This window comes from Eumetopias jubatus, unplaced genomic scaffold, assembly GCF_037043125.1.
Source record: "Eumetopias jubatus isolate StellerSeaLion01/CBP00866 unplaced genomic scaffold, mEumJub1_p1.0 scaffold_17, whole genome shotgun sequence".
In the NCBI taxonomy this organism is placed as follows: Eukaryota; Metazoa; Chordata; class Mammalia; order Carnivora; family Otariidae; genus Eumetopias; species Eumetopias jubatus.
The window spans coordinates 704700-727377 of record NW_028274823.1 but is presented as its reverse complement, the minus strand read 5'-3'; the positions used below and the strand labels follow the sequence as shown (position 1 = coordinate 727377).

General features: G+C 58.1%; 1 protein-coding gene and 1 long non-coding RNA gene across 3 annotated transcripts in view; one reads left to right on the top strand and one right to left on the bottom strand.

The window, feature by feature from the left end:
* The window catches only part of KNDC1 (kinase non-catalytic C-lobe domain containing 1), a 61821-nt gene extending 40303 nt beyond the window's left edge, over positions 1 to 21518 (top strand). For both annotated transcript variants that reach the window (XM_088019855.1, XM_088019854.1), the window contains exons 18-31: positions 3951 to 3980; positions 8439 to 8532; positions 8604 to 8701; positions 8845 to 9065; positions 11233 to 11346; positions 12230 to 12377; positions 12490 to 12669; positions 13262 to 13468; positions 13935 to 14017; positions 14287 to 14437; positions 18482 to 18604; positions 18688 to 18747; positions 19507 to 19664; positions 21196 to 21518. In XM_088019855.1, the coding sequence (XP_087875981.1) occupies positions 3951 to 3980; positions 8439 to 8532; positions 8604 to 8701; positions 8845 to 9065; positions 11233 to 11346; positions 12230 to 12377; positions 12490 to 12669; positions 13262 to 13468; positions 13935 to 14017; positions 14287 to 14437; positions 18482 to 18604; positions 18688 to 18747; positions 19507 to 19664; positions 21196 to 21427 (1899 nt within the window). In that variant the 3' untranslated portion in view covers positions 21428 to 21518. The remainder of the gene's footprint in view (positions 1 to 3950; positions 3981 to 8438; positions 8533 to 8603; positions 8702 to 8844; positions 9066 to 11232; positions 11347 to 12229; positions 12378 to 12489; positions 12670 to 13261; positions 13469 to 13934; positions 14018 to 14286; positions 14438 to 18481; positions 18605 to 18687; positions 18748 to 19506; positions 19665 to 21195) is intronic.
* LOC148162130 (uncharacterized) lies at positions 7835 to 11218 on the bottom strand. Its single transcript, XR_015767087.1, has 2 exons — positions 11065 to 11218; positions 7835 to 8644 (listed from the first exon to the last, which is right to left on the bottom strand). It is a non-coding gene; the product is annotated as an uncharacterized LOC148162130 (long non-coding RNA).
* Positions 21519 to 22678: the final 1160 nt, after the last annotated feature.

Below are 22678 nucleotides of genomic sequence, written 5' to 3'. Positions count from 1 at the left end.
AGTCTACCTGCCCGGCATGACACTTCCTCTGGCCTCCAAGCAGAAGCCACAGGACTGCAGCATCTCCCCAGCCCTGACAGCACCGTCCGAACCTTCCCCCAGGGCCCCCCCCTTGTTCACTTCCTGCCACTGCCTGAACTTGGCGTCCCTGCTCAGTCCCAAGCTGGAAAAAGAGCAGGGCCTTGCCCCCGGCCTGCACATGTGAGGATGGGGGCCATGCCCTGGGGACCCACCCTGCCCCTCCTGGCTTCATGCTGTGATCCCCTGCATGTGCCATCATGGGCACCAAACTACGGGGCCTGGCAGGGACCTCCGGTGGGGCCCTGGCATGGAGGGGAGCCCCCATGTAGGCTGTCAGGGCAGGGAGCACAGAGCTCAGACCACAGGGCAGCTCCGTGCCACTGCATCAGAGTCCGGGGCTCCCAGCCCCTGACCGGCTCCTTCCTTCCGGGGGGGGCAGGGGACCTGCGGACCTCGCCCCCACTTCCTTTTCTGTAACGTGTATTTGCACACCATGAAGCTTACTCGGAGCTGCTAGATGTTCTCGCCCCAGCAGCTTTCTACCTGTGATGGCCTCTCCCAGCAGTGGAAAGTGAATAGCCTAAAAGAGGCAGAAAGCCACATCACACTCCCCATCGTGGGACCAGCGATGGGGCCGCAGCTCATGACAGCCCACCACACGCACGGGCCTCGTAAGCAGGAGTGGAACAGGTCCTCCACACCCTGGGCTGTCCTGGTGTTGGAGGGTCCTGAGGATCCTGACGTTCGTCACTGAGAAGGGCCCGTGGACAGTGAGTGCCATGACGCGGATTCTGAGGGGGCAGTGAGGAACTAAAATGCTTCCCTGAAATACGCACCGCGCGTTTCCTAGTTGTGTGGGCTGAGGGCCTGGAAGCAGAGACGGCCCGTGCCAGGGTCCTGGTTCCAGGGCCATCCTCCAGTCAGAGGGACCAGGGCTCCTGGGAGAAATCACGGACCCCGGGACTGGGGCAAAACCGGTGACAACGAGCTGGGGCCATCTTGGACCAGAAAGTGAGGAAATGATTAAGAACCCATGATGGGGGCATGTCGACGTTCAGAGGAGCCGGCTGAAGGGCCCCCAGCAGCCAGAGCAGTTTGAGAAGCAAAAGAAATAACACAGAACACTGTTCTAATTCAGAGTGTGAAACATCCGCACGTCCACACTCGTACAGATCCTGGAGCTGAAAAGAGCAATGACCCAATGACGGTTTTCCACTAAGTAGAAAAACTCATCCTAAAATTCATACAGACCCTCAAGGGACCTCAACTAGCCAAACAATCATGAAAAAGAAGAACAGAAGTGGGCAACTCACACTTCTGATTTCAAAACCTGCTACAGAGCTGCCATTGTCAACAGTGTGGTCCTGGCATGAGGACAGATGTACAGAACAGTAGGGTGGATAGGAGAGCCCGGAAATAAGCCCATAGTGAGATGATTTTTGAGAAACCGTCTGACCGGCCAGTGGGCCAAGGACAGTCTGCTGGGAAAACAGGGTGTCCCCCTGTGAAAAGATAAAGTTGGTCCTGTACCGCATGCCACTTCCAGAAATTAACTGAAATATCAGAGACCTAAACGTTAGAGCTAAAATTATAAAACTCATAGAAGAAAATGGGAGAAGCTTCATAACCCTGGACGTGGAAGTGATTTCTTGGATATAACACCAAAAGCACAGGCAACAAAAGTAAAAATAGAAAAACTGTACTCGGGGCACCTGGGTGGCTCAGTCGTTAAGCGTCTGCCTTCGGTTCAGGTCATGATCTCAGGGTCCTGGGATCGAGCCCCACATCGGGCTCCCTGCTCCGCGGGAAGCCTGCTTCTCCCTCTCCCGCTCCCCCTGCTTGTGTTCCCTCTCTCGCTGTGTCTCTCTGTCAAATAAATAAATAAGTTCCTTAAAAAAAAGAAAAGAAAAGAAAAATTGTACTCAATCAAAATGCAGACCTTTTGTGCATCAAAGGACGCCATCAACAGAGGGGAAAGGCAAGCCACAGAATGGCAGAAAACATTTGCAAATCATATATCTGAGAAAGGTTTAATCTCCAGAATGTATAGGGAACACAACAGCAACAACCCAAAAAGCCAGCTGAACAAGGAATGATGGACTTACATAGATGTCTCTCCAAAGAAGATACACAAATAGCCAAAAGCTCATGAATAGATGCTCAACATCACTGGTCATTAGGGAAAAGCAAATCAAACCCACAGTGAGACACCACCTCACACATGGTAGGATGTCTCTTACCAAAATTTTAAAAAGAAGAAAGAAAATATCATGTTGGGAGGATGTGGAGAAACTGGAACCCTCGTGCATGGCTGGTGGAAATGTAAAATGGCGCAGCCACTCTGGAGTTTCCTCCAAAAATTAAGCCTAGATTTACCATGTAAGTCAGCAAGTCCACCTCTGGGTGTCCACCCCGAAGAGCTGGGAGGAGGTCGTCCGAGAGCTGGTTCACAGCAGCCCAAGTGCCCATCAACGGATGGATGGATGGAGATGGAGAGTATGCATACGGTGGGACAGGCTGGCCCCTGCCACGTCACAGAGGAGCCCCGAGGGCCTGACGCTGAGTGAAAGCCAGACACCGAAAGACCAGGACTGTGTACCCCACCTCCATGAGGTCCCTGGAGTCACCGCGTTCACGGAGACCACACGGGGGCAGGGGATGGGGGCTGATCGGGACAGAGCTTCCCTCCTGTAAGATGGACATGGAGGGTGGGGATGGTTGTACAACGGGCTGAGTGTGCTTCATGCCACCGAACAGCACGATGAGAAATGGTTAGAATGGTAAATTTTATGTCTATTTTGTCACAAAAATTTTTTCAAAATAAAAATTTAAAAACTAGTTGAGAGCAGGGCACCTGGTGGTGCCGTCAGTTAAGCGTCCGACTCTCGGTTTCAGCTCAGGTGGTGATCTCAGGGTCGTGAGACCGAGCCCCACGTCGGGCTCCGCGCTCAGCAGGGAATCTGCTTGGGACTCTCTCTCCCTCTGCTTCCCCCCACTGTGCGCGCATGTTCTCTCTCTCAAATAAATAAATAAATCTTTTAGAAAAATAGTTGAAAACAAAACGAAGGAGAGGATGACCCTTGGCCTTGGGAACTTGAACCAATGCTTACAGATGTCATTCTAGTTGAATCCACGTGAACAGAGAAGAGACGGAGGCAGCATCCCCTCGGAGCTTCCTTTGCCCTCAATCCGTGCGCACCGCCCCACCAGCATCCTGTTACTCTAACCGCCAGCTGGACCAGGAGACAGGAGCCCCGCTGACCTGGGAACAGGGAGGCTGGGGGCGCCCACGCCCCAGTAACAGAGGACGTGGCCCTTTCAGAGGCAGAGCTCACTGTGTCCACACCGACTTCCCCAACAGCTTAATCCGAGAGTTGTGGGGAAGGGGGGTTGGTAAGAGTCCAGGTGTGTCCTCCAGTGTCATAGGTCATCCCCTGACCTCACAGGTCGCGCCTGCCGACTATAGTCACATCCTTAGGATGGACGGCTATGGACAGCCTGCCCTGTTGCCAGCCCCTTGTGTTCAGCAGAGGGTGGCTCTTGTGTGTGTGAGAGCCTGCTGTAGGCTGACGGGCCCTTTCCTCAGTCCTGTGCTCTCCTCAGGGTGGCGGCCCCTTGCGGGAAGATGCTCCCACTGGTGCGCCCGGGTCACCCCTGCACCAGACTCAGATTGTTCTTGAAAGTGGGCTCAGAGGCCAGCTCAGACCAGAAGAGTGCCGGCGGCCAGTGGCTGCCCTGGTGTGGACCATGACCCTGCGGTTGGGACGGGGTGCCCGGGGCCTCCCATCTCTGAAACAGGCTCGGTCCCACAGTCACTCTGCGGTCACTCTGCGGGGGGCACAGTCGGGAGGAGGCAGGCGGTTTGAGGGACGCTGTGGAGTGACCCGGAGTGACCCTGTTTCCCTTTTGTTCCTGCTCACCTGGGGAAGACGTCCCTCCTGGAACCGGAATGCAGACAGGTGAGTTTCCTGCGCCCTCGCCTGCATGGGGGGAGGGGGGGTGCGGCTGGACGAGGGCGCCGTAGTTTCGCGTTTCTCTTTGAGAACCCGCTGCGTCCATTTCGGGCAAACTCGAAAGGTGTAAAACAACTATTGGTCACACTTTCACACTCACTACCCAAACCGAGCGGGTGTGAGGCAGGCCCAGGCGCTGGGGTGGGCAGAGCGGCTGGGGGGCACCGGGTTCCCTCCATTGGTCACCGAGCACGTGCCCACATGCCCCGCGCACCCGCCGTGAGTGTGGGCTGGGTGCCCGCGTCTCCTCGTGCCGCACCCCAGGCGCCCGGGCTGTGAAGCTGCCCCGAGGGGTTTGGTTGCCCTTCACCGGCTGTTAAAACAGGCTTTGCTTTCAGTATTTAGGTGAGTGGTGCGGATTTTGGTTCCCCCCTCCTTTCTCTCTTTGTCTGTAAGTGCTGGCTTTCCCGCTTCCTTCCGACTGGGGTCCTCTTTGACCCCAGCGCTGGCCAGCTTTCAGGCCCGTGTCGACGGGGAGGGCCATGTGTGGTTGTGCCTCAGATCATTCACATTTACTTCTCTCCTAATTCTATGGGGGAAGTCCTTCGTTGGGTTAGGCCGGGGGAAGCACCTCAACGCAAATGATCCTAAGTATTTTATTTAGACCTCGCCAGTCCGAGTCAGCTGTGGTCGGGTTTGCTGTGCTTCTGCCAAGTATGGTCGTTGTGAAGCCCCGCTCGTGTGTGTCTTCTCCATTATCCCATCTTGTGTGGAGTTTAGTTCACATAGATTTAGTTTTAAAATCAGTCGAAACAGTCCTGGAGTCTGTGTGCGCCCTCCTTTCCGGCAGGAAGCAGGTGTGTCCCACGGGCCCTCTCTGGGGGGAGGGGTCTGGATCAGCATCTGGACAGTGTGCGAGGGGGCGACGGGGCTGGACAGAGCTTTGTGCAGGGTGGCCTCAGAGAGTGCCCTCTCCATGGCGGTCCTGAGCTGCACAAAAGGAGAGCCCTGGAACACAGGGCTCGGGGCCGTCCTTCCCCTCTTCAGGCTTTGGGGGACGTCAGCCAGGGTCATGGCGTCTTCAGAGAGCCAGGATTAGGGGCGCCTGGTGGCTCCATCGGTTAAGCGGCTGCCTTTGGCTCAGGTCATGATCTCAGGGTCCTGGGATGGAGCCCCGTGTCCAGCTCTCCGCTCAGTGGGGAGTCGGCTTCTCCCTCTCTCGGTGCTCTCTCTCTCAAATAAATAAATAAAATCTAAAGAAAAAAAGGAAGGGAGGGAGGGAGGGTCACAGAGAAGCATGCGTGGATGGGACTGGAGAGACCCTCAGCCTTGCTTGAACCAGAGGGCGGAGATGAGTCCACCTGTGAGCACAGCTCTGCGGGGCCACCTATGTGTGCCGGGGTCAGGGTTTGTGCCCTCCCACAGGACTGTCCTCAGTGATGACACACTCCAGATCCGTGCCACCCCCGGGTAGCCACCAGCCATGTGTGGTTGAGCACTCGAGGTGTGGCCTACAAGACAGAGGAATTGATATTTTCATGTCCTTTTAATACTACAGCCGCCACACACGGCCAGTGGCTCCCATGTCGGAGGCGCGTGTAGGTCCTGCACACACAGTTCTGCCCCACACACCCTGGGCGCTCATTCTGTCCCCCACCCTGACGACCAGCGACTGGGTCCTCGGGCCGACAAGCCGGGAAGGCAGATTTGGAGCCAGGGTGTGCAACGTCAGATCCTCACTCTCCTCACACACAGTCCCAGCCAAAAGATGTCTCAGCAGCTTTGGGGCAACACGAGCTGTGCTCAGCAGGCTTCCTCCCCAGACGTCTGCCTCACGTGGGGATCTCGCTGTGCTCAAAATCAGCATTCTCCACGCCTGTTTCCACGGAGAGAGACTGCCTGCCGTCCCAGCGTGTGACACCCCCACCCTCAGCAGCTTGCACGTGACCCAGCTGGAGAAGGACCTGGAGGCCTTGGGGGACCTGATTCAACAACAGAGACGTGGGAGAGGAAGGTGGTTCTGTGTTCAGTCTGCACCACGTCCCCCAAAACTGGCACAGCCCCTGCTCCACAGCTGCCCCAGGCCTGAGGTTCCTACCACCTGGCGTGACCATCTGCTTACCCCACTGTTAAAATAGAGGCATGAGGGGTGCCTGGGTGGCTCAGTTGGTTAAGCGACTGCCTTCGGCTCAGGTCATGATCCTGGGGTCCCGGGATCAAGTCCCGCATCGGGCTTCCTGCTCAGCGGGGAGTCTGCTTCTCCCTCTGACCCTCCCCCCTCTCATGCTCTCCCTCTCTCTCATTCTCTCTCAAATAAATAAATAAAATCTTTAAAAAATAAATAAAACAGAGGCATGAGGAAGAAGACAGCCACATGAACCACCTTTTCAGTAAAACCATCAGATAGAAGAGATTCCAATATTTAAATAAAAACACCACCTGCATTTTTAATTTCACAAAATTGTACAGAAATAAGTGCTCTACCAACAAAGCAAAGTCCCTTGTTGTAGTTAGAGGAGATCAGGGGAAAGCTTGTTTGGGTTTGAGCTGATTAGAAGTGCCCAAATGAAGACTGGAGTGTGTTTGGCTTTCAGATTAAGGCTCCTATCAGCGTGGCCATTTCAGGGCCCTGGGGCCACCTTGAGCCCTGCTACCAGGAAGTCATTTCCCTGGGAGTCTGAGAGGTCCCCGGGCCTCTGCCTCTTCCTCTGGCCCCTGGCCCTAGCCAGGTCCCTCACTGTGCCCACCCCACACCTACCCTCCTCCCCCAGGGACAGGCAACCTCACAGCCCCAGCTGAAGACCCGCAGGAGCTCCAGGCCCCCTCCCAGGGACCCAGCAGGCTTCCAGCGCCCTCACCGCTCCAGACTCACAGCCCTCCTCAGCCCTGGACCCTGCAGGGTTGGGAGCAGTAAGCCAGGCTGCATCTGTCTGCTCCTTCCGTCGAGGGAGGAGCCATGTCCGGGTTCTGGCATTTCTAACACTGGCTGCCCTGAGCCTGCCCTCCAGCCTCGAGGGTTTCCTGGTCCCTCTGGGTGAGAGAAGAGCCCAGACCCACCTCACTGGAGGACAGAGCTGGGGGAACTTCCCCCCACCCCAAGCAAGCTTGTGGACCCTCCTGGGAGATGCACATTCTCCAGGAAGGAGCTGGGGCCCCTGCTGCTGGGCACCCTCGCAGACCGTGACGCCGAGGAAGCCCTGCTGGCACCGCGGCTCTCTGGACTGCCCGCGAGCAGCAGGGGCCACGCGTCCTGGCCGCTGTCCCCGCGCAGCACCGCCAAGGGGCCCCGGTGGGAACAGGGGCTAGCCAGCCTGGGTCTGGGGCAGGGACTCCGCGCGGGGATCCCTCGGCGGGGGGCGGCCACGCAAGCCAGGCAGACAGGCAGCCGGGCAGCCGGGTAGCGGGCCTCACGTGGGATCCCCACCCTCGGGGGCCCAGGTGCGGGGACGCGGCGCCCCCGGCGGTCGCGTGGGGGTCCTGCAGGGGCCTCGAGGGGCAGCTAGGGCCTTCGGCTGGGAGGGGGGCCAGAGGGGGCCAGGGAGGCCAGAGGCGCGGGCCAGCCCCCCGTCCCCCCAACCAGGCAGAAGCGGTCCTGGACACCTCTCCAGAAGGGCAGCTCCTCGGTGGGCCAGGGCGGGGCCCAAGCCGCGGCCCCTGAACCCCAACCCCCTCCTCGTGCGGGGCCCTGGCTTTCCTGGGCTGGGGGACGGTCAAGAAGCCGGGACAGGCCACTAGCTGCCTCAACGGTTTTCTGCCCTCATTGTTTTAAGTGGCTCAATGGGATCTACTTTGCAAATACCAATTTACTGAGATACTATCTTTGCCCCCAGTTCTGTTGACCTTCATAATAAAACAGTTACTTTACCAGAAAAACAGTTTATTCAGGAAAGCGGAGAATTGCAACATACAAAAGCAAACTAGGGCAAAAACCACAGGCGAGACCTGGGAATAAAGAGGAGGCTCTTTTATAGGGGTAGTTGGGGCGCCTGTTGTAAACTAAAAGTCCATTGGAGTAAACTGGGGGCTGCATTGGCTGGGCCCTGAGCATCTCTCTGGCTGGGCCCTGAGCGTCTCTCATTGGCTGGGCTGTTGCGGGGGCCGGAGGAAACCTTCCTAGTCAATCCCCGGTAGTGTGTCCACCTGCCGGGTCCCTGCTGGGTCTGCCCTTCACCAAGAGTGGCGCTGCCGAGATGTCCCGCTAGCCTCCAACCCCCACTTCGGCGACATTTCCTAGTCCCCTCGTCGGAATTCACGTCCCCGTGGCGCACACAGACTGTTTCTGTGGCTGGATGACGACGGCGTCCCTGTGAGGTCCCGTGAGAACCCTGGTGTCCCCGCGTGGGACGTGTCCCGCACTGTGGTTCCGTGCGGGCCCTGCGGAAGGCCACCTTCTGCGACCACGCGGAAAAGCGCGGTGCGCGCGGGGGCGGGCGCTTGCAGGGCTCACGGGCTGTTTCGTGGCAGGAGCTAGAGCAGCAGCTCCTGATCGAGAAGAGGAACTACAGGAAGACGCTGAAGTTCTACCAGAAGCTCCTGCAGAAGGAGAAGCGCAGTAAAGGTAGCTCGGGGCCGGGCAGAGGCGCTCCGGGGGGCTGGGGCCCGCTTTGTGCCAACTCTGCCCGCCCCCAGGCTCCGAGGTGAAGACCATGTTGTCCAAACTGAGAGGGCAGCTGGAAGAAATGAAGTGCAAAGTGCAGTTCCTGGGACTGGTCAAGAAGTACCTGCAGGCAAGTCGGCCCGAATCCCTAACCCCCCTTGACCCCCCGCCCCCGCCCTGTCAGTAGCAGGGTGACCCAGTGCCCGCGTCCTGCCAGCACCTGGTGGCAGCAGGCCAACCAGACAGAGGCAGCTTGCTTCCCTGCACACACAGGTCATGTACGCAGAGCGGTGGGGCCTGGAGCCCTGCGCCCTGCCCGTGATCGTGAACATCTCCGCGGCCCACTGCGACACACTGGATTTCAGCCCCCTGGATGAGTCCTCGTCCCTCATCTTCTACAACGTCAGCAAGCACCCGCGTGGCGCCAAGCAGAGGAAGGCCCGCGTCCTGCAGGCCGGCACGCCTCTGGGGCTCATGGCATACCTCTACTCCAGGTGCGGGCTCCCATGCCCCAAGTGGGGAGGTGGGCCTGTGGGATTCCCTGGACCCCTTCATGCCTTTTGAAAGCAAAAGGGAGACAGAAAAAAAGAAACAGGCCCCCAGGAGGTGAGCAAGGTGAGAAGTCTCTGCCTTCCCTCATCTGAGATGGGTTTATACTTCTTTTAATTTAAAAATGTTTTCATCAGAACTTTAAGTGGCCTATGTCAGCTGCCATTTGTCCCCTTTGCCAAGCTCTTGGCTGGACCTGCACCTGGAATCTCAGGTGCGCCCCGGACAGGTGCCGGGAGGAGAGCCGGGGAATGTGGCCATGCACAATTAACAACCCAGGGTTCTTCTAAAATTAAACACACACAGGAGCCTCAGAAACATACCTGGATCCCAGCCACTTTGCCAGGTGAAAACACCCCACAATTAATCGTCTAGCTCCCCAGGGACCGCCAGGGAGGTTGGTCTCAGCACACTCATTGAATTACTTATGCAGCCACTGTCTCTGGGCATGAGCACAACGTTGTTTCATCGGATACCCTAACTGATGTGCAAGGTGTGCATGCTCACCCTGCAGCAGGGAGGGCCAGTCCCCTCACACCCAGGGTCACAGGCACCCTCAGGACACCCCCACCCTGTCCATCGGCACGGTCACATGTCCTGTGTGGATGGACCTCTAGTGTTCACCTGGTATGCAGGCACAGGACCTCCTGGCAGGTTCCCTTGACCCAATGGCCTGGCCCATTCCCAGGCACGGGGCCCAGCAGTTCAGGGTCGGGAACACACTACCTTCCCAGGCAGTAGTGGGAGGCCTCACCCAGTCTTGGCTTTGGGAGACCCATGACACACTTGGGAGCCCCTGAGGCCTTCTTTAAGCTGGAGGCTGTGGTGACCCCAGAACTGATGGTCAGGTGTCAGCAGGGAACACTGGGGGCTGTCGGGGAACAAGGGAAGTCCCTGAGAGCAGGGGCCTTCCAGGCCTCCCAGGACAGCAGCCTCTGCCCCTGTAGCCTGAACTCCTGAGGTGGACTGCACCTGGCTGTGCTGGGAGCCTTCCACTGGCCGGGGGCCCAGGTATACCCTTTGCAAGATGGGTATACCACACACACCGAGGGTTTGCTGTGTGATTACAGGAGACTTGTGTGTGCATGTGTGTGGGTGGGGTGTGTGTGTGCGTGGGGTGTGTGTGTGCGTGGGGGGGTGTGAGTGGGGTGTGTGCATATGTGCATGGGGTGTGTGTGTGTTGAGGGCTCTTGCATTGTGTGCTGTGTGTTTGTACACAGCACCTCCAACAAGGGGAAAGCCTTCACTCATGTGGTTTATCTTCACAGGCTGGGCCTGACCCCGGCCACAGCATCCCCAGCCCACAGAAGCCCCAGGGTGACTGGGTGGCTGACCTCCCTCATTCTTCAGACATCATGTCTGCACTCTGAAGCACCTTCCAGTGGCTGGGGAGGCAGCCTTGCCAGGACCCACGCACCTTTCTTGTTTCCGAGACTCAGTCACTGACCTGCATGGTGCCGCCCGACCTGGGGCTCTGTGGGGCATCCCTGAGGGTGGGGGATGCTCGGTGAAGCGTTAAGGACCCTCCTTCCCTCAACTACCTGGTTTTGCCATGAAGAAACTGAGAACTTTGGGGCACAAATTGCCACTCTCATTTCTAATGCAGTGAGTTCCAATTTGGGGGCTGGAGTTGCTGCCTATGCATAGAAGTTTTCTGAATAGGTTCTAGAAGCAGAGAGTGAGGGTGCCTTAAATGTCAGTGGCAAAGAAGATCCTCCCACCGGGTACGGTCGGGGGTCCCTGATGTTACCCACCCTCCACATGCACCTTTTACTCCAAGTGGTTTCTTGTCCGCCACCCTCCTGGCAAGGGCACACATGCGCACGCTCACACACAGAGAACACACACGCGTTCACGCTCATGCACATCACACGCTCTCTGTTTCACACATTTACCCCAGAACTGCTAAGGAAGGCTGCGGGGAGCCGGGCCTCCCCCACTTACCTGCAGCACAGGTAAGGTCTGGTGGGAGGAGAGGCCTGCCAGGGCTGCCAGGACTGGCTGCTCGGGTGTGGGGAGAACCTGCGAGCCGGGGGCCTGGCCCTGGGCCAGCAGGGCTGGAGGACGCGCTGCAGCCGTCCCTGTGGTCTGACCACTTCCTCTCGGCTCCAGTGACGCCTTCCTGGAGGGGTACGTACAGCAGTTCCTCTACACCTTCCGGTACTTCTGCACGCCCCAGGACTTCCTGCACTTCCTCCTGGACCGCATCAACAGCACCCTGTCCAGGTACGGCCACAGACCCAGGACCCCACAAGGGGTGACACAGCCACAGGGTGGACCCCATGGCACCTTGTTAGTGACTATGAAGGGCGAGGGGGTCCCTGGTGACCCTGACAAGGATGAGGGCAGAGCCTGGTGGGAGAAGGAAGAGCAAGGATAGGGGACACGGGGCCCCAGAGAAGGGAGCCAGCTGTGGCAGGAGGGGAGAGAGGCCAGAGAGAGGCCGCTGATGCTAATGGGGGAGGGGAGGTGGGGGCGGGGGCAGGTAGGAGACGGGTGAGTGCCAAGCCCGTCAGCTGGAGGAGGGCGGCCGAAGGGGATGAGGGTCTTGCCAGCCCTCAGCCTTCCTCTGCGACACATGGGCAGCCGAGGGTTGGGGTCAGTGGAGAGGCTAGATGGACGTGCTCTGGCCTGTTCTCTGAGCTGGCCTGGCAGCACCGACAGATTCCCTGTGCACTCCCTCCCTGGGGGCAGGGAATCACAGGAGAGACCTCCACCTGTGGAGCCAGGCTCCCACTCCACCTCCTCTGCAGCGCCTGCACGCTGCCTCCCAGACCCCTGGCATCTCGGGGCCTGGCTGCAGGGGGTGACAGGTGCTCCAGGACTGGGCGCCGGGCAAGGGTGGAGGAGAGGCAGCAGGCTCCTGTCCTGGTCACTGAGCCCGGGGCCCCGCTGGGCACCTCCTGGCTGTCTCTCCCATCCCCTGAGACAGGAGGGTAGGGCTGAAATCGTTCTCAAAGACAGAGCCACGCTCAGACCCCACTCACGCCCCCTTGCTTGGCAGTGTGCCCACAGGCAGCCGTCTGCCCGAGTGCGGCGTTGGGCGGCAGGTCTCACAGGGCCAGCAGGGGACCCTGCACGGCTTAGGTCTCCTCCTCTCTGCCTGCAGGGCCCACCAGGACCCCACCTCGACCTTCACCAAGATCTACAAGCGAAGCTTCTGCCTCCTGCAGGCCTGGCTGGAAGATTGCTATGCTGTGGACTTCACCCGGAACACCGGGCTCCTGGGCAGGCTTGAGGACTTCATCTCTTCCAAGGTGATCACAGGCGGAGCGCCTGAGCAGCCCCTCCTCCTCCGCGGGCAGCACTTGGGGTGAGAGCCACCACCCTCGTCTGGGTGGCAAGCGACTGCCTTGTGCTTCTGCCCAGATCCTGCCACTGGACGGCTCCGCGGAGCACCTGCTGGGCCTCCTGGAGGTGGGCACTGACCGGCGGGCCGAGGGCACCTCACGTGGCACAGACCTGGAGGACCCCAAGGGAGCCGAGGAGGACAGCAGACCCCTCAGTGCCCTCTGTAAGAGGCTCTCAGAAGACGGCGTCTCCCGGAAGGTGGGGGCCTTCCCCAGGGGAGGGCCTCCGGGGGCGGGCAGTGCAGCGCCCTGAGCCCAGAGAACACAGAGAGTGCGTGCACACGCACGAACACACGTACAGGCACACCGCCTGCATGTACCCACATGCTCCCCACGTTGCCAGTCGTAGGTACCAGCCCTGTAAGGCTGGCACCTCCTGCCCCTCACCCTGCTCAAGGACAGGACAGCCGGGGAGCCCAGGCCAGCTCCTCAGATGACCTAACATTCCTGACCCTCAGGCCAGAGGTCTGGGTGGGAGACACCATCATCAGGAAATGGCCTGGGATGGGGGCCAGGTCTGAAGGGGCCTGTCTGTACTATATGGGGACGGCCCCAAACTTCAGTGGCTCTGTCCATGGGGGACCTGCTGAAATGACCAGGACGGTGTCCTTGAGCCAACACGGCCACAGGCAGGAGGGATTTGCTCTGTGGCTCTAGCTGAGCCAGCCTGAAGAGTCCCAGGCCCAGAGCCAGCCTGGTCTTCCCCCTGCCCCACCCCCGCCAGGCTGCCCACCTGGAAAGGACCAGCTGTGCTGACGGCCCCTTTAGCACAGCCTGACCTTGCCCCACAGAGCTTCCCGTGGAGGCTGTCCCGGGGCAACGGGCTGGCACTGCCACACCACAAGGAGCGCCAGTACACCATTGCGTCTGCCCTGCCCAAGCCCTGCTTCTTCGAGGACTTCTACGGCCCCTATGCCAAGGCCAACGAGAAGGGCCCCTACTTCCTGACCGAGTACAGCACCCACCAGCTCTTCAGCCAGCTAACACTTCTGCAACAGGTGATGGGCCTGCACACAGCTCACCTGCAGGGGCGTCACGGGGAGGGACGCTCTGGTGCTCTGATGTGTGCTGGAGGGACACGTGGAGGGCCATGAATGGGGCCGGATGCACAGGCAGGGGGCGGGTGGGGACAGCGCTGGAGCATGGCTCTGGCGGCACACTGGCCACTCCCGCGGCCAACTTGCACCCCCGTCCCGGACACTCCCAGCTCGCAAGCGCTAGAGGGCGCCCTGCCGGCCTCCTCCCTCCTGGCGCCCCCGCTCCCACCCGAGCCCCGCCCCCAGGTGTCCCTTTCCCCACCATCCTGGGCCCTGCGTCGCTTGGCAGGCGACAGTAGTGATGGTGACTCCAGTCATCCTACCTGCTGTCATCACAGCCGGGCAGGTAGAGAATCCCCTAGAGATGCTGCCTTGTCCACAAGGCCCCTGGGAAAGGGCTGAACATCTGTGTCCTTGTCTCTGACAGGAATTATTTCAAAAGTGCCATCCCGTCCACTTCTTAAACTCACGGGCCCTGGGCGTCATGGACAAAAGTGTGGCCATCCCCAAGTGAGTGTTCACCTGTCGGGTGTCATCCCAGAGTCCTGGGACAGATGGCTGGTGGCAGGGTCTTGGGGGCTTCACCTGAGTGCCTCATGGACACTGGTGGCCAAAGGGAGACGCTGGTGTCATGAACAGCCTCGGAGCCAGGCCCTCCACTCTCCACAGAGCCCATCCTGCCGGCCCCACGTGGATCTGGAGAGCCCCCTGCAACCCCAGGGCTGGGCCGGGCCACCTCCACACGTCCTCGCTGTGATGTGCACCTGTGTCTCTTCCAGAGCCAGCTCCTCCGAGTCTCTGTCAGCCAAAACCTGCAGCTTATTTCTGCCCAATTACGTGCAGGACAAGTACCTATTACAGCTTTTGAGAAGTGCAGATGACGTCAGCACCTGGGTGGCAGCTGAAATTGTGACCAGCCACACCTCCAAGGTTGGTGCCTCGGCAGCTCCCATCTCAGAGAAGGGTTTGGGGTAGAGCCGCATGGACACGTGGTGCCTTCTGTGGAACCCCAGTCGAATGTTCTCCCAAGTGCTGGGAATCCAGACTCAACCCAAGGCAAAGCATAAAAGTAGTGTCACAGCTTTTGTTGGTGGTGACGTCAGACACCATCCAGCTCTCCAGTGTGTGCCGCCTGTCACACCCCCAGCCTGACGTGGCTCTTCACTTTATTGCAAATGCACACTGGCTCTGATCACCATGACAAGCCTCTCCTCCATGGAACTTTCACACATACGTGTGTGCACACAGAGTCACACGTGTGCATACACTCTGATACATGCACCCCTTACACAAATACACCCCTTCACACCCATACCCCCTCACACTCACACACTTCCTCACACTCACACTCCCTCTCACACACATACCCCCTCACATTCACACACGTGCTCCCTCTCACACATTCCCACACCCATACCCTCCTGACACACACTCCCTCTCACACACATACCCCCTCACATTCACACACGTGCTCCCTCTTACACTCACACCCTCCCTCTCACTCACACACACTATCGCTTTTACATACATTATCTCTCTGACACACAGAAACTCTCCTAAATAGTCCCTGTTACCCACATAGATTTTCTCACAGATTCCCTGACACACACTCCCTGTCACACACATGCCCTCTCTCTCCTGCAGTCGCACCATCCTGCTCACACGCAGCCCCTCACACACTCTCACGCTCACACTCAGGGTTCAGAGTGCACCCCTAGGGGGCTCCCTCCACACTCCTGCCTGAGCCAGGTCCCGGGGCTGGGAATTGTGACTCCCAAGTGTCCCACTAACCTGAACTCTCTGAGAGTGGGAACCAACTTAGTCACATTCCCCGTCACTGTCACATCCCCTGCAGGAGTACAGTGTGTGTTCTCAGCCGGTCTGTGGAATAAATGAAACACAGGTCAGCGGTCCAGTCAAGGTCAAGCTCTTGCTGTTCTCGGGCCTCTCTTGGCCTGGACTGTGGGTATCTCAGCCTGAACTCACTCACCTGCTTCAGGCAGGGTACTGGGCAGGCCAAGGACAGTCACCCGCCTCAAAGCCAGCGCCTCCTTCCAGGTTCCCACCCACTCAGGAGGGTTGAGGGAGGACAGAGCCCCCCAGTCCCTAGTGCACCTGCACCTCCACCCAGTCAACACCCTATGGCCAAGGCCTCCAGTTTCTTACTACCTGAGGCAAGCAGTGGGAGGGAGCATCACTGGAGTCCTGCCCACATGAAGAGGCCACACCGGCACACAGAGGAATGACGGTTGGGACCACGAGGGCTCCTCCTGTGTAACACAGCCCCTTCCCGTGGGGAGACACCCACCACTCCACAGGCGGCAGCTCCCTTAAAGCAAACTCTGGCCCAAATAACAGGTCTCCTCAAGCGTGATCCCCTCTGCTGCTGCCCCTGGGCAGAGCATCACAGGGGGCGCTCAGGGGTGGGAGGGCACCATTGTTCTGCCCCAGCTGCCCCAGAGGCCGCAGAGGCCACCACCTCCTCATCAGACAGCAAAGTGAAGATAAGTCTATTCCTGCATTAACAGCCTCTGCAATTTGTCTTTCTAATGTTCCCCCATGTTTCCGCTCACCCCAAACCCACAGGGCAACCCAAGGCCCATTAATATATGCAGAGTTTTCCACTTTTTCCCCCTTGGGGGAGAATTTTCAGGCTTTAGGGATTTGTTAGCCAACAGACTGACCCATCCTCATTTCTGCCAGGATGTGGGAACAGGGACCCTGGGCTTTACCCACTTTGTTCTAATCCACAACATTACAGATGTCATGAGTGACATCGAGATGTGGCTTCCCTAAATCAGGGTCTTCAAACAGGGGCTTGTGTGGTTGGGCTTCACAAGGACTTCCAATGAGAATTGACCAAGGACAGTCAACAGTCACTTCATGGACCTCAGCTTCCCAGGAGTATTCCTACATCGGAGCCCCCAAAAAGAGAGAGGGCAGGCCCCTTCCCAGCCCCAGAGAGAAGATGGGCTCCGTGTCCTGAGTCTGCATGTTCCCTGCCCAGCAGGTCAACACAGAGAGGCATGACACATTTACAGGCCTGCGTGGTCAGCACAGTGGAACAGATCAACAGATGCACACCCAGTTGTTGGCACCCAGCTTGGAAGGACTCATGGTGTCACCGGGGCAGAACTCCTTCCGTTGTCGTGAAAGGGCTCCCGCATCCCTGTAAGCAAAGGACAGAATTATTCAAATGAGCAACACACCCACATGTAGGAACCAACGGGAGAAAGAGTGGGAGCCGGGTTTCTAATGAAACTGCACGTGGACCTTGGACAAAGGTGTTTGTCACATTCCGATATGTTGTTTCACACATTGTGTGTTACTTACTGTAATGTCAGAACAATCCAGGAGACTTTCATTTTTGTACGCTGTTGTCAAGAAAATGGCTAAAATTCAAATTTTGAGCCAGAGAATACAATGGGCAGTCATTAAATGTCCTTGGTGGTAACCGTGCAGTCCATGGAGATGACACCCTTGGGGGCACAGAATGGAAAAACAGGTGAAGAAGAAAAAGAAACGGTGTGAAGCTTGTCACCTTAAAGAAAAGCTTGCTGACTTTTTTTTTAGATGAATAATGGTGGATTTGAAGGCAAAACTGGATTTCAGTTTAATCAGATAGTCTTTCAAGTGATAGAGCAGCTAGAAGAAAGAAGCAACCCAAATGTCCATCCACAGATAAATGGATAAACCAAATGGGGTTTGTCTGTACTGTGGAATCTCATTCAGCCTTAAAAAGGAATGAAGTCCTGATACAGGCCATAACGTGGATGAACCTAAAGGACATTACGCTCAGGGAAATAAGCCAGTCACAGAAAGACAAATACTGCTTGATTCCACTCTAGGAGGTCCCTGGAGTGGTTGAAATCACACAGCCAGAAAGTAGAAGGCTGGGCGCCAGAGGCTGGGGGGCGAGGGGTGGGGAGCAGGGGTTTGATGCTTGCAGTTTCAGTTTCACAAAACAGAGTTCTAAGCTGTGACACAAGCAGGAGAGTGTAGTTAACACTACTGAGCTATATTAAAAATGGTTCAAGAGTAGATTTTACATTACGCGTTTTTTACCACAAACATTTAAAAAAAAAAAAACAAAAACATGATGGAACAGTTTTATCTGAAAGTGCTGGAAAGTACATATTTTGCATCTGTTTAAATATATGAAGAAAAAATTGGGATGTCGACTTAAAAAGTATAAGCGAGCAAATGTTTTTCAAGATCCTCTAAGAGGCACGCAGCTGGACAATGGGAGGCCACCAGGGTGAATGAGCTTCCATCTGTGTGACCCTTGAGAGCATCGGAATCTGCGCAGACAAGGTCAAGCCCAGTGCAGAGGCACGTGGTTGGGACCCACAGGCACTGTCTCCACCTGAAGGGTGGCCCCCGGCCCGGGTGACAGTTCATAGGGTGAGGCAGCTCTGAAAGGGTGTGCCCCGTCAGGAATGAGAACCCTGTGGGGTGTTCCCGTCAAATCTGCTGACCCGTGGAACCAGACCCACCCCATCCCCACCCGTCAGGCTCTGAAAACTGGGGAGCAGTAGACTCCGCCAGGCAGAAAATGAGAAGCTGCCTGTTTGTTTCCCAATGGTCACCAGAGGCATCGGCTCCCTCTCCCCCAGCCGGGTGCCCTTCCGGTCCTGAAGCTGTGCCGCCTCCCCCGTTTGTCCTGCTCCTAGAGCAGAGGTTTGTCTTGGGAGTGACTTTGCTTTTGAAGAGTGAGGTTGACTTCTTTTCACATCTTTACGCTTATGGGGCACTTGCCTTGCTGTTTTGTGTTTTCAAGTCATGCCTGTCGTCCTGCCTCATCACGGCCACCGCCCCCAGACCTAAGCCCACTCACCACCTGCTTCCCACACAGGTGGCGGGGCCCTCACCGCCCGTGTGCCTGGCGCTGGGTTACTCTGACGGGTCCCCAGAGGCTCTCTACCAGCTTGTCTTAAATCCGAGGACCCTGAGTATGTCCTTCTCTGGTTTCAGTTGCAGGTGAATTTGCTGTCCAAATTTTTGCTGATTGCAAAATCTTCCTATGAGCAGAGGAACTTCGCGACAGCCATGCAGATTCTGGGAGGCCTGGAGCACCTGGCCGTGAGGCAGTCCCCTGTGAGTCACCCTGGAGAGCCACTGGCCACGGCGGGCATGTGGGCACTGTGGCCGCAGGGGGCTCACCTGTGCTTTAATTTCAGGCCTGGAGAATTTTACCCGCGAAGATAGCGGAGGTCATGGAAGAGCTGAAAGCCGTGGAGGTACTGGTGCTGTGCATGAGCTTCTGGCAGCTTGTGTCCACCTGGGGCGTTCCCTGCAGACATGCTCTGAGTATCTCTGGGGGGCTCACCAGGCAGAGCCTGCATCACGGCCCCCAGACCACACAGCCACCCACACCCCCCCCCAGCGCTGGCCCAGCCTTGCCCATCTCCCCACAGGGCACAGACTGTGGGGCCAGTGCACAGGGTACAGGTGCCCAGAGGACCAAACTGAGCTTGGCTGACCTGCTCGCCTCCTTGCAGCCTCCTGAGGTCACAAATGAGGAAACACTGGAAGGCTGGGCATTGCCCCGGAGGAGGCCCTAGGAGCAGACTGCAGCCAAGGCCCCAAACAGCTCTCCATGGGGTGGGAGGGCTGGCATGTGTCCTCAGTGGACACCAGAAACAGGTCCCTGAAGCCAGGCAGTCTGGGTCTTGGCCCCCTTGGGGCAGCTGGGTCACCCGGCTATTTTCTGGAGCCCAGAGAGAGTCAGTTAGGATACAAGTTTGCCATTTCTGGTGCCAGGAAGTGTGTAGCTTTCCAAGGGATGTCCGCGTTCCCCTGGTGTCTGCAGGCTTCAGACATCCAGACTTTTGACCCCGACCCAATCATCCAAGGCACAGTGAGGATCGGATGTAAATCATTGCTGTGTAGCCCCTTGCAGGGGGAGTACTAGCTCCAACCCAGACTGGCTGAGCTGAGTGCCCTGGGCTGACATCTCATCCGTCTCCCCCTCCCCACACCCCTGGCTGGGTCCTCAGGTCTTCCTGAAGAGTGACAGCCTGTGTCTGATGGAAGGACGGCGCTTCCGGGCCCAGCCCACGCTGCCCTCAGCCCGCCTCCTGGCCATGCACATCCAGCAGCTGGAGACAGGGGGCTTCACCATGACCAATGGGGCCCACAGGTGGAGCAAGCTCAGGTGAGGGGGCTATGCTCCCAACGACCCCATGGGCCCCTCGCCCTATAGCACTGTCTGCACAGCACCCGCGGCCAGTCTTCAGCCTGCTCCAGTGGTGCCACGATTCCCCTGCCCAGCACCCCTGTGGGCCCAGCACACCTGGGAGGTGCAGACTGGGGGCTGCTTGTGAAAACCACCTTGGTGACCCCTGACAAAGAGGGCCATGCTCATCTCTGCCTCGGAAGCCACAAGCTCCCTCCAGCCCTCCTCCACTGGGGGCTCCAGGCCTCATCGGAGATGCCCCCCCATATCTCACAGGCCTGGGCCAGCCCTTCTCCAGAGGCCTGCACCCCCACAGCCTGGGGCCACCTGCTCCCCTTCCACCTCTCTGCATCACCCACATGTACAGACGGGTGAGGCTGGTCAGGCCATGGTCCAGCTGCACGCCCCTTAGGGTCAAGGGCAGATCTCAGCAGGCACAGCCCAGGGGACCTGCAGCCCAGTGGCTCCAGCCTCCTTTTGGTCACCAACTTAAAAAGTTATTTAAGAGGCACACTGGTCCGTGTCAGCAAAATGGAAACTAACAAGAGGAGAGGCCACAATCCCGAAGGAGCGTGGGCAGAGGCCTAATGATGACTCTTCTTCACTCTGTTTTAGGTCTGGATATATATGCATGTTTGTCTTTATTTGAGGGAGAGAGATGGGCGGGGGGGGGGGCAGAGGGAGAGAGAATCCCAAGCAGGCTCCATGCCCAGCACAGAGCCCCCACGTGGCGCTCGACCTCAGGACCTGGAGATCATGACCTGAGCCCAAATCAGGAGTCGGGCGCGTAACCGACTGAGCCACCCAGGCGCCCCCGCGTGTTTGTCTTTTAATCACCAAAGTGCAGTCCTTCATTCTGGAGGTGCTGTCTCTTCATCCACAATCAGGATGAGAATGTGAAGTCCACGGCCTCCCTCAGGCAGAATTACCGACTTCTGCTTCGTGGTCCCCGCTTTCTTGGATGACACCCAGGGGTGTGTGGTCACCAACTTCCCGCTTTCCTGGGAAGTGAGTCCCGGTGCAAGCATTGGCCAATGCCCAGGGTGTAAATACTTTCGTGATGGTGGCTCTTGAGCCGTGATCATGATGTCCCTGAACACAGAGCTGGGGAGAAACATGTGCCCAGTGACCCCTGAGTACACCCTTAAGTGACCCTGCATCTATGTCCTCTACCTCCTCCATGGGCGCTCAGGGGCTGACACCGGGGTGTGTTCATGTCAGAACCCTCAGCACCAACCAGGCCCAACACAGATCTTCAGCACATGTTTATGGACTGAAGAGTGGCTGGATGGACCAACAGACAGAGGCACGAGCAGAGGGGTGGATGGGAGCGCGGGTGAGCAGACAGGCCTGGGTACTGAAATGAGGTTGGGCCTTGTGAATAAATACAGAAAACTCACCCCAGAGTTTGTACTGGGAGAGGTTTGGGTTAGACACTTCCCAGGATGCGCTGGGAATGCGCAAGCACAGGCTCGTGCAGACTAACAGTCCACATCTCCCCCCCCCACAGAAACATAGCCAAGGTGGTGAGCCAGGTGCGTGCGTTCCAGGAGAACCCCTACACGTTCGCGCCCGACCCCAAGCTGCAGTCCTACCTCAAGCAAAGAATCGCACGCTTCAGCGGGGCCGACATTTCCATTTTAGCGGCAGACAACAGGGCCTCCTTCCACCAGATCACCAGCGAAAAGCACTCCCGGAAGATCCAGGACAAGTTACGGAGGATGAAGGCCACGTTTCAGTGACGGGGACAGTGGGTGTGGTGGGGATTCCAAGGAGGCACCGCTTGCTGCCCCGGGCCCAGATGGTCCCAGCACACACCTGCCGCTGTAGACTAGGGAGCCCAACAGCACAGTGTGGGGCACGGGGCTCAGCCCGGGCAGCGGGGTACATGGCCGGGGGGCACCAGGAGGGGGAGGCTCAGGGCCTGGCTAAGCCGGAGAGGACAGGCTTCAGTGGAGGTCGGGGTGTTTCTGTTAGTGTAAAACTATATTTAAAGATTAAAACAGAAATAGAATAAGTAACCTCCCCAGGAGCCACATACCCATTTATACTTCTTAGAGATACACCGCTCTCCCCCAAGTCCCCAGGGATCCCGCCCCCCAAAAACCCACACCCACCCACCCTGACTCAGAGCAGTGTTTTCATGAGTCTGGCTTATGTCTGCCCAGCAACCAAGGACCAAAATGACCTCTGACCCCTATGCCAATCACAAGTTCCAAGGGTTTCCAAAACCTTCCACTGGGGCCCTGAGGCTTCCCAGTGGCCCAAGCCCCAACCTGAGTCCACACTCCCATGCCCGGACCTCCCCGCTTCCACTCAGACACCCCCAAACCTCCCCCCACACTCCTCAGACCTCTCCTCACACCCCAGACTTCCCCGCCACACTCCCCTGACCCCTCCTTCCAGACCCCCCTCTAGGGCCCCAGCTCAGCTCACCCCCATTCCAGCCCATGTGGGGGTGCCTGAGTTTTGTAGCCCTTGCCCCAGCAGGCCTGATGGGGTCTCTGTCCCGGCCCAGCTTCCTGCTGCTGGTGAGCACCTCACAGCTCCACACTGGCAGCCCCCAGTGCCCGTGGCCCCGTGTGCCCTCCACCGTTGCCAACCCCCACCACTTAGAACAGCTCCCGGTGAGGCCTGCAAGGCTCTGCTTCCTAGCAAAGCACACAGGTCACAAACAGCAGCTCCAGAGCAGGTTCAAGGCCTCAGGGGCCCTGAGAGCATCCCCCAGTCCCACCTGGGGGCCTGGGGGCCTCAGGCCTGGGGCCTGTGCCCCATCTGCCTCAGCAGCCATGCATGCGCTGCGCACACCTATGCCCAGGCTCCTGCCGCTTGCCTTCACTAGTGCTTTGTCCGAGCAGTGGAGGAGATGACGTGTGCTGCCTGGATGGTTCCAAGCTCTTCCCTGGGGCTCTGTTTCCAAACGGCCGGTGTTGGGCGTTTGCCCAGCAGGTGGAAGACACACTCGGCCAGATGTACTGGGACCAGGAAGGTGC